Source organism: Amblyomma maculatum, chromosome 1 (assembly GCF_055883805.1).
Source record: "Amblyomma maculatum isolate TAMU_Amacu chromosome 1, ASM5588380v1, whole genome shotgun sequence".
NCBI lineage: Eukaryota > Metazoa > Arthropoda > Arachnida > Ixodida > Ixodidae > Amblyomma > Amblyomma maculatum.
This window is the reverse complement of record NC_139344.1, coordinates 323,582,049-323,593,685: the sequence shown is the minus strand read 5'-3', so window position 1 is coordinate 323,593,685 and position 11,637 is coordinate 323,582,049. Positions and strand designations below refer to the sequence as shown.

Here is an 11,637-nt window from a genome sequence, read left to right as displayed (position 1 = left end):
CGCTCGCGTAACTTTAGTTCCTCCGGCGCCTCGTCTGCTATACTTCCGAAGCGCACGAGATATATTTTAACGCAACAGCTTTAAGGATTTTGTTTCGCAGAAAAGCCGGTATGTGTCAAAGAATGTCTTTACTGGGGATTCCTGTAATTAAATGAAATTAATTGAACTGAAAAGGAAACTGCTTTAAGGAAATGATTTCTCGAGGGGTGAAGGCCTCTTGCGGACGAGCCTCGGTAGCCTGCGTCGCTGTCGCGTCGTAACACAACACCGCGCTGCCCGGTTGCTGCAGTGCTCGCCGCGTTCCTCTCACTTGCCCTCTTGGCCCGGGTTCTGTTTGTTGTTCCCTTTGCCGCTCAGGGAAAGTTACGGCGACGTCTATTGATGAGCGGTTGTAAATAAGGGTGTCGTCCTCATTCAGTCCTTTTACGGCGCAGGCGGAGCTCAGCCTGCAAGGGGATGATTTCACCCGGCAGATGTGGCACATGTACAACACCTTCGAAGACGTGGTCGTGGGAGGGACGCCGGCCGCTGACCGCCAGGCCAGCGACAGCAGCCAGGCGCTCAGCTTGTCGAGTCAACAGCCGGCCGCCGCTGACGACGCCGCGGCGGGGTCTGCTGCCACCGCCACTGTGCGCGGCACAGACGGCACATCGGTCGCGGCGCAGGCTCCGCGCGTCCCCAAGCCCGTTCGCATCCCGTCTTCACCCGACGTGCGACACGACTCGTCATCGCCGACAGCGTCGCCCGGCGCCCGACGGAAGAAAAGGCCCATGTCTCAGCGCTGTTCTTACGCGGCCTGCGGCAGTCAGCAGCAGCAGCAGCAACGAGGTTCCCTGTCTTCCGGCAATCCGCTACTGGACACCATAGGCTCCATGACGTACGACCCGTGCTGCGAGTCGGACGACTATTACGACCTGGCTAGCGTGTACCTTCAGCGGCGCCAGGCACGGCAGCACAGCGATGGTGAGTCCATCGCTTACGCGGGCTCCATCGACAGCGGCTACAAGAGCCTCTGCCCGACACCGGAGATACCGGACTACGAGGCTGAAGCCAAGCCCGTCGGCAAGACCGTCCCGCCATCGGCGACCAGGTTTGCTGCGGGGAGCCATAAGCCGACTCAGGAAGAGCTGGATGCCGACCTCGACCACCTGATGCAGCTACGCCAATCCCTTCTGACGGCCATCGCCCGCTGCGAGTCGCCGGTGAGCCCCAAAAGCCCTCGAGCCGGCTCGGCGGGCGACAAGACGGTGAGGTTCAGCACCGAGAAGCTGACCTCAGCGCCTTCGTGCTCGCCGGCCAAGGCGCCCGGAACTAGGGCCAAACCCATCCTCAAGGACCCGCTGTGCGCCAATCTGCGCGCCAGTCTCGAGCGTCCCGACAGCGGCGGAACGCTGGAAGAAGAGATCGACAGCCTCCTTTGTGGTGGCAAGCCCGACTACTATGACCTCGACGCCCGGTTCCCGCCGTCCACGTACGTCACCATGGTTGAGGAGAAGTATCGCTCCAACGCTGGCTACAGTGTCGCCAAGGTGAAGTGCTTGAAAGGTGAGTTTCTCTAGGGCGGGCTCTACTGCAGCGGCTTCGAGGGCGAGGTTCAGTTCAACCCGCGGGAGGCTCCGCTACAAAATTATAAGCATGCATTGCACTGATAACCGCCAGCTCTGTTAAGCGAGCGACTTTCGAGCGACTTTAATTCTGTTAGCACTGAACTGGTATCAACGTTATGGCTGTGAAGTGAGCGTGGGCGAGATAATCCACATACAAGTCAAGAGCCCTGTTTACATGGACCCGACGGCGGAGGGTCGAGTTGGGGAGTTGAGTGAACTCGACCCTACCGGTTTTAATGAACCCGACCCGACGAGCGCAGAACCGGTTCTGTACGAGCGGCGATTACGGCGGTACCGCACGTCGAGACGAAAAACTAGCAGACGGCACCCGATTACGGTTTTCCCCCGCGCAACTTCAGCATTTTCCATAGGGACCGGGTGCCCGTTGTACGGCGCCACCGTCGCCTCGGTGGAACAGCGCCGCCCGCGGCGGAGTACCGAAACAGCGGAATGCCGAGGCAGCTGAGCGGCGCAGTCGTTTCCGTTCTGCGAGGCATTTTTGAGCCTGTTCCTACCCGTCGTTTTGCGGTGTGGCTTTGAGAGCTTTGAGCTGCGTTGAGTAATCGCAAGGAGTATTGTTTGACCGGGAAATCTTGAAAAATAAAAGGGCTGTTCTCGGCAGGGCGTGCGTGTTTTTTTTTTTTTTTTTGAAACCGTCCGGCGCATGGTATTTCTGTTATATACTCGAAAATGCCGTGCGCGTGATTTCACCATGCGCTAGGAACACCTCTGTTAGGCACTTTTTAAGGCGACTTCGAAAACGGGAATTGCGCCTGTACTGCGCGTCCATCTTATATTAGGTCTAGTCGAAACCTGCCTGAAGATCAAATATCGCCGAGCCGCGTAGCCGTGGCGACGTAATAGTGGTAGTTGTTATGGTCAGCGTTCATGTAAAATGAAAAAGATGCTGCACCTGCTTTTTTGGTAATAGATAGGCTCAAGCGATTCAAAGTAGAATAATAGCAAATGACATTCCAGTTTCAACCTCGCAACGAGCGCTGTAAAAGGAGAAAAATAAACAGGCAAGACAAAAGTAGGATCCTATTTATGGTTGGAATAGCAAACACACATATACTTCCAGGACTTCCTGCACAATTACGCTACAATAGCTCGCTGAACCCGGCCTTAAGACTATCAAACTTAATCATAATATAAGCCAAGTGAGTAATACCACCTCAGCATCATTTTTACATATACGACAATGATCTTGTTGAACACGTCGGAGCTGCTGCATATAATTGATTTAGAAAATATTATACTATACATGCCTTTCTCCCGACATGGTGCGGAGGTTGTGAAAAGACAAAAAAAAATTAAATTTCCTGCTAGCGTTCTCTCAGCGCAGGAAGTTCAATGCGATTGACCGCACCTGCCTTGAATATCTGAAGGCAATAGTCCAATACTGTCAAACTGTTAAATACAATCGAAAAAAACAAACACAGTGTGATGTGTTGTAAGATAAGCCACCGACCACTAAAAGAGCGTTCTATTGTTAAATGAATCCCTCTGATGGCTCGTTCGCTAAGGTGGTCTACTTTCTCAGCGTACCACGAACTTGCGGGGCCGATACCTAGCTGACCTCGATACCTGATGAGTGTGAGGGGACACGGCCATGTATGTAGTTTTCGATTTGCACGTAAAGGAATCCGGATAACTGAAAGCCATTCCTTTTACAACTTTGAATGCTGCTTAATCTGTTTACATTGGCCATAGAAGCAATTTCTGAGAGAGTAAAACGGTCTTGTCATACTACGCCACAATCAGGAAATCTCACGTTCACTAAAACGCCGATGAGAAACGCATGTATTTAGGCGGGCCAGGAAATCAACGCTGCTGAGAAAATACGTAAAGCCGTGTCAGGTGCAACGTGAATGCGAAAAAAAAAAAAACTGCTACACGGCTTTCGAAATTAAAAAAAAAAAAAATGCTACGTTTATGCTCGCTTCCACACATTAAATTGTATTTTTTTTTCTTGTTCGACTTTTATATGAAGCCGATAGCAGATTTTGTGACCATGCAGTATTGATTGAGCTGTGAAATGAGTGATTTTATTAGGCAAAATGGACATGCCACAAACAAATGTTAACAAATTCTACGAGTATCAACGCAGAGCTCTCAGCGCATTTTCATTGGTTGACAAACGAAAAGAGGAAAAATGGCAAGATCATGGTAATAGGAATTGTTCATGTCTCCTATCTGCTCTTTCTGTTAAGAGAAAAAAGTAAATTATCTTTGACTATGTCAGCGAAAGTATCTGCACAAACATTGTCTGTGCCCATCACTGAAGATCGTAACGCAGCCTGAACGACGATGGTGGAGCTGTCTTTTCTTTTTCCGTGCTGGGGTTTTCTTGTACACAGGCGGGGAAATGCTAGCGTTGTAACTTACGTTGTAGGGTTATTTCGATTTCCAATTGTCAATAAAGTGACTACAGATGAAGGGAGTGCGGCTTCGACTCCGAGACTCTCGTGCCGTCACTCCTGGGGAACAGAAGGCACAGAGCATCCGGTAGCAAGCGGAATTTTAAACATTCAGCACTTTCCATGACCACACAGTGACCAAATACGTAGATTCGTGCCTTTGCCTTTCAAAGAACCATGCTTAGGTCACCCGCCACTAATGCTTCTGTGGAAACCCGTAGAAATGAATCGACTTAAAAACGTCCGACGAGTTTGCGTAGCTGCCAGTGGAGCCAACAACGCACCACGTTTCGCCAGCCTTGTTTGGCCAGACTTCATTTAACTGGACATATTCACACAACTAGCCCACCTTTCTGTTCTCTTGAGGATAGTATATTCACGCACAACGTCATCTAAACATTAGGATTTCCGATTTTCCACACGAACCAAAGACAAACACTACGCTCCAATGCGCTGGCAATGCGCCGGCCGGGGCCGGCGCATTCCGGCGTTTGAGCGATGCGCCGAGAGGCGGCGCCACCCGTACAGCTGTCCGGTCCCCATACTGTTCTCTCCCACTGTGCCCCGACTCAACACGACAGCGTTTACATGCTTCCTACAGCGGGGTCGAATCCAGTCAACCCACCCCTGCGCCGGAGCTGACTGGGCTCTACCCGTTGTCTTCTAGACCCTACCCGACAGAGTTTACAAGAACACGGTAACCGGTTTTCGATCCGAAAACTCAACTCAACCCGCTCCTTTCGGGTCCATGTAAACACCGCTAAGAATGCAGCGAATACCCCTAAAGGAAGCCCTCCAACCGATGACGTCGGCAGAGGGGAACCTCCCAGTAACGGAGACAAAAAGGGATTCCCCCTCTCTTTCATGCCAGTTGGTGACGAAGGGCATTGTGAGTCTACAGAAAAGAGGAAAGGAAGAAAGTGTAAGACGTTTGCAGCACTGTGAAAGGCAGGGGAGCCCTGACCCATTCAGGATCACGCCCGCTATAATAGGTAGAGAGCTTTAGAATAGGGGTCCCAAGCTTCTTGGCCAATTCAGCATCGCGCCCGCTGTAATAGGTAGAGCGTTTTAGAATAGGGGGCCCCAAGCTCCTTGAGGGCCCCAAAGCTTGGGGTCCTCAAGGGCTTGGGGCGTCGAAATGCGCATGCGTAGAACGTAAGGCAGTTTTGGCTTAAAGCTTGGGGCGGACCATATTTTTCGGAAATAGCGTTCGCCTCAAGCCGCCTTGGGTCGCTTGGGTTACGGCAACATGGCGGCGTCTAGCCAAGCGGCGGCCGCTCGCCTCAGCACCGATTCTTCGTTACCGCCGCATGGTGTCGTGCGTTCACGGCAAACTAAAGACGTACGAAGCCTGTTTTACTTCTAAAGATGCCCGCATCACCAAATTTTAGTGATAGAACGCACCATATTTTCCGGTTGCTTCCGGATTTACCGCGCTGCTAGGATTAACGAGTTCGCCTCGCTTGGTTGCCATAGGGACCAAACGACAGAGAGCGCGGAAAGTTCAAATGAGATTTCTCGCCTCAGCCGCACCCCTCACCCCCCGGATTGGCGGGGTTAGACATAGGAGCGCGATTGCCTGCCATAGTGCGCTTGTGCGAGATGCGTAGGAGCACAATTACTTATAGTGCGTATGATCCTCTTTGGTCCAGGGGACGCCTGCCTTCTGCAGTGCCGCAAACATCTTGTGAGACGAAGTATAGGGCGACATATGGATAAAGGCTGTACTCTGAATACTAAAAGTGTACTTCTTTTCTTGTGTTTCTGTGTGTTTCGCTGGTTCAATATGTTAAGGGGTGGTGTCCCTCCCTCTGGAGGGGGAGCAGCGTCGAGGACTGATGCCATTGGCTGTAGGACCTCTTCTGAAGGGAATTGATCGCTCCATTCTTGTAACAACAGTGCTACGAGCACAATCCAGACTTCAATATGGCAGGTCTATAAATATATATATATATATATATGTGAGGGAGGATGATAGGCGATTCAGTATAAGTCAGTTTCACTGGCTTTTCTTACACTCGGCGGGCACCTTCTCTGTTGTGCTGACCAATCGCAACAAGAAAACGAAATCACTTGTTTTACTGTTTTAAACAAGCATTAAAATTTTAGAGCTTATAAATCCGCCTTGTGGTTAGCTTTTTGTTTGCCCAACAAGAACGACACACTACTTTTTGTAACAGAGGAATTGTGTGTAGTGGCAAGTATCTGAAAAGTTTACTTGGCTGGATACTCGCAGACAAATGCCAGGAGTCCTCCAAAGACCACAATCACGCAACGTTGACAGGGGAGCCCAGCCGGCGGTCGCACAGCCATGGCAGGCAGCCACATCAGCAGCCGCAACACCACCAACCGGTGCCCCCGCCGCAGGCGTTGGGCGCACACCACCCCACCGGGCCCACCGAACAAAGTGCAGTCCGGATCTCAGCGGACCCCGTGCCTACGCCGCGATGCTCGGCACCCAACCCGGCGACCGGAGCGCACAGCGCCAAGCCCAGTTCCCCCAAGCCGACACTGATGCGCTGTGCCAAGTCACGCTTCAACGAGGTGGCCAAATGCATGCTCGAGATAATCGAGGATCTGCAGCACAAGAAGCTGCTTGAGCCTCGGCCAAGCAAGGCTGCCCCCGTGCCATGCAAGCCGCCTGCGATGGCTGCATCCCAGCAGCCACTTCGAGACACCCACATCGGCGGCTCCAAGCCGGGCCAGGCACAGCCGAGGCCGCTGTCGGACTCGGAGTACCACGTCTATGAGGAGGTACTGTACGACTTCGTCAGCGCTGCCGGAAGCGTCGCGTCGGAACTGCAGCGGCCGCCACCTCCGTTGCCAGCAAGACCCAGCGAACCGGGACACCGGCCCAAGCAGAGGAGCAACCTATACTCGCTGGTGCGCAATCAGGAGGAGAGGCGCAACATATCCAAGTCGCTGGAACAGGAGTGGACCGGAGACAGAGCGCGGCTCGAGGACGAGTACGGTTTCCGCTCCGTGACCAACTCGTAAGGCCGCCAGAGGAAAACGAACTGTTTGTGCGTGCCCTACAAGGCCGAGGTTGTCACACATCAATCTCTGCGAGACGAACTTTTGCAAGTGCGCGTCCGTTTGGATGCAGTTCACGCCTGGACTTCGCTCCCGCGAGCAATATCTCGATGTCGGCGTTGCAGTGATACCCTAGGCAACAGCAATGTTGTATGGCACCAATTGGTGGGACAGCCTGCTGGACTTTTTTGTCACCAAAATATTTAAGCCTTCTCTCAGGGGATACTAAGCCCATGTGTTCAAAATTTATCTGCCTTGCACGTGAATGCAAAGCGCCTGGCGCAGTGCCGAGAAATATGGGGTACAGTGTGTTCAGGCGCACTTGAAGCCTTGATGACTGTACTGCTGTGAAAACCAGGATCCATAATGACTTTTATATCCGGGCTCTATTATGATTTATAGTGCCTGTTGCTTGTTGTGGCCATATTTCACAACATATGTGGCATAATTTGTTGAAATGTTGGACTCTTGCTACATAATGTGTTGGCCGTTTAGGGGCAGACCATCAGAAGGATTTGTGCTTCCCTCAAAAAAGCACAAATCCATTTTGGATGTACAGTTATGAATGTTGCATCACTAAACACATCTTAATGGGCAGCAAGTCACCTGCATATTTTTACTTCGCATATCAACCATAAGGTGCGGAATAAAATTCTAGAAAAATTCCTGGCTACCACAGTCCCCTACACCGCTGATGACAGGTTAATAATGAATTAACGACAAATGTAGGACTTAAAGCTTGAAGCAGAGATGCCACTGCTCCAAATGTGAAGGATAGTTTTTGACACAGCAGCTTACAAAATGCGTTCAAAGCCTCCATTGTGGCTTGTTCCAATGACACAATGTCACAATATGGCATGCTGTGCATTTTTATGACAGATGATTTTACCCAGTTCTAGCATATAATGCAACGATTGGTAAACTCCATGATGTTGCTGCTGATTGCATATCACAATGATTGATCATTTTGCAAGAGCCAATTGATGTATTATTCTTGGTGAACTTCAAACAGAATGCGGATTAATGCACTGTGAATGCTGAGATGCTCTTCATTTCGCCAGCTTTAGCACTCTTTCTATACCTTCAGTCGACTGTAACGAAAAGGAGGAAGTGAATGCCTTTAGCAGTGGTTCCATCGAAACTACAATCACCAGTCGAGTCTGAAAAGTTTAGTCATATCCCTGTAGATTAGCCCAATATTGCATTCATGACTGAAACTGTAGCACATGCCACTTTGCTCACGAATCCTGGAAGGTCAAGTTGTAATTAAAAAAAAAAAAAAGTAATGTGACAGCTGCTCATAGTCCTACTCGCTGCGTTTACAGGGGCCCCTGAGATGACTGTTCACTTGCAAGTGCTGCCACATTTCATAGCATAATCTTATGCTTAACAGGGTTGAAATTGCTAATGATCTCAACCACAACACCTAGGGTATGTCATTGCTGAAATTTCACTTCTGTGTTAATTATTGCACATTTGCCACTTGAGAAACAAAATATCCACATGGTTCAAGCCTGAACAACCAGGTCAAGGTGCAGCTATTTCACATCTGCTTGAAGCAGCTTTTTTGCACATGCGACTAGCTAGCATGTCACTATGTATATAGGCCCATGCAAGGGGGTGTGTCCGTTACTTAAGTTCAGCACAAGTGGAGCCGATTGATAATGACATTTTTGTCACAAGTTTTACTCTTTTAGAGCCATTGTAAGATGTACACAGAACCGAAAGAGAAGTTACAGGTGTGTCCAATCAGAGCTCAGTGTACACTCCGACTGGCTCAGATATGTGTCACTGCCATATTGCTCTCTCAGGAGAATAGTCTGAAGCTTTTACAATGCATAAAGCGCCCGTCTAGAAAAAGCTAGTTAAATCTGTTCGAGGAGCATGTTAATGTTGTTAATTGCAGTACTGAACTGAAAGACCCCAAGCAGCATTAAAGTAAGGAATCCGGCAGCCATTTGACCATCAGTTCTATTTGCAGGTTCTTTGGCTGACAAAAGGCATTTACGTATTAAGATGTCATTGATATAACTTAACTGTTACTTGAGCATTGTCTCTTCACATTGTCCATACATGGAACACAATGAAGATGACAATAGGATTAACAGTGACAGCAATATGCTCTTATGACAGATATGCCTAGCGTGAACGCTCCACAGCTACCCATCTATTTGCATACACAGTTTTTTCGCATAAAAATTGCAGATACTAGCTATAATAATTGTGACCAATTGTTGAATTTTCTAAACTAAATATAAAATTACTAGGTCTTTATAGCTGGATTAAACATAGCAGAGCGTACACCTCAGCAACAATCATTTTAAATGCTGTCACTTACGTGGAGAACAAATCTGCCTTATATTGAACCAGTATTGCTTTGTTTTTGAACTGTTGCAAGACACATGTATACAGGCACAGTAGGCGGCAGACACTGTTGGTGGTGCATATGTTGGTCTTGTAGAGGTTCCTTTGATCCTCATTCAGAGTGCACAGAATCCCATACACGTTGTTATATAAGTAGTTGCACAAGCAAAATGCACACCAGTATGGAGAATACTAGAGTTTGTGCATTACTTTTGTGCAGTTCCATATGCCATGCAATGAAATCTCAAAGCAAGTTACGTAAACAAACTAGGTGGAAAGCTTCATGATATTTACCCAATGTTGATGTTATTACATAGGATAGTGTTCAGTGACATTTTATGTGTGCTGGATCTTTGCAAAGTGTCACACAGATTTAAAATGATCTTACGAGTTTATTGAAATTTAAGTTATCTTACAAATTTACTGCTACTTAAGTTAAAGCTCTAGGCAGTGTACAAATATGCATTTGTGGACATGGCAGAGATGCCATTTTTTTATTCCAGATGCACAGTGGTGACACTATAGTGGTGATGAAGCCAAATAAAACTGGTACAGAGGCCTACTACTGAAGTGAATATATTTCAACTTTAGCACAACAAAAACAGAGTAACTTTTTCTTAATGAGGAAGTATCAAGAGGCAGTCTATTGCATGTCTTTTATTTAAAATTTATTTACAGCTAAGAGTCTCAAAAACTTATCTGTTATGAACTCATTTTTGAGGAAAAATCAAACGACATTGGGTAGACATGCAGTGGCTTCTTGTGACTAAAATAGTTGCCCAACTGAAATATTTGTTGCTTTGTGTGCCATTGACATGCATTTTCTTCGACAGTCCATAATAACAGCCAATATATCAAAATAGCTCAACACTTTGCATATCGCTACCACCTTCACCTTCAACCCCTGCACTCCCTCGTCCAATTGGCACAGCCTGTTTCTCATGACATGAATTGAATATGTTTACACATATCACTTTAGTATTGTTGCCATTGAAAAGCACGGACAGAATCAAATTAATTACAGTGATTATCAGCGTTGAAAGTTGATCAGAATATACTCATGCTCAGGCATCTGTCAATATTGTAGATTCCACGTCATGTGTTACCTGCCTTCCTAAGTGTTTCACGTTTCAAAGCCAAACTATTGTTAGTGATAAGATACAGGCACAAAGTTTGGAATGGCATGTTCTGAGAAAGAAACATCCTAGTAAGCCAAGAAATTGGGCTAGCTGGTTTTCTTCCATTTTTGCTGTGTTGGACTGTACTGACAAGGTCAATACACTGCTGTTGTTTTTTCTTTTGGCTTTCATCATCATCTTTGCAGCAGAGTGGAACAGTGCAAAAATTGATGAAACAAGTTCAGAAATTATTTATGCTCTCTTCTGGAAGTCAGATCAAAATGTATGCCGTAAAAGTGTTTACCAGCATTTCTAATTCACTTTGTCTGCTTAAAATGCCTGCTCAGTCTAAGGCAAAAGTACCACAGGCACTTTTGTCTTAGACTGAGTTATCCAACTGAATCCCTCTTCTGATGCAAGATGATTTGAATTGACACACTTCATTTTGTTGATGTAATGTGTTTGTATAGCCGCTACTGCTCCGGCCCATTTGTTGAAAAGAGTGATCTGCAAAAGTACGGGTTTAGGCTCTTGCAACAAATCACATAATGCAGAATTGCTGGTAGAAGAAAATGCAGAGGGCAGAATACTGTTTCGCACATTCTCAGTTGGCCACTGTAAAATAAAAAGTTATTTTGTTCAGCCCTGAAATAAACATATCTTAAAGAAGATTGTTGTATACTAATGATCACCATTGTGCACTAAGTTTTCAAACTCCCTATATACTCGTGTTTGCTTTTATGCTCAGGCAAAAATGCCAGAGAAAATGTGTACATAAAAGTATTTGACTCAGAAATTGCTCCATGGTGTATTCATACATATCGACATTATATGTGAGGAAGAGAGTAGAATGTGTATATTTCAGTAAACCGAATAAATGTCTGTTTTCATTTTTACTTCTCTTGTGCTTCTTATAACAATCAAAATGACACAAAGTGATGCTCTCATTACTTTCGGTGCAACATGGCTTTTAAGAGTTGAGTAAGAGTAGAGCTTTTCCAGTATGAAGAATGCAGACTGGACTAGAAAAATTACTTAGGACTTTTTTTGCCCGAGTTGTTAAAACTGGTGTGCATATGGGTGCATGTGTGTGTG

At 47.3% G+C, this 11,637-nt stretch overlaps 1 protein-coding gene across 1 annotated transcript; it reads left to right on the top strand.

Moving 5' to 3' along the window:
* The first annotated feature begins 440 nt into the window (after positions 1–440).
* Positions 441–11,411, top strand: LOC146207311 (uncharacterized). Its single transcript, XM_084585268.1, has 2 exons — positions 441–1,545; positions 6,264–11,411. The coding sequence occupies exons 1-2, from the start codon at positions 474–476 to the stop codon at positions 7,022–7,024; spliced, it is 1,833 nt and encodes a 610-aa protein (XP_084441394.1). The 5' UTR covers positions 441–473; the 3' UTR covers positions 7,025–11,411.
* Positions 11,412–11,637: the final 226 nt, after the last annotated feature.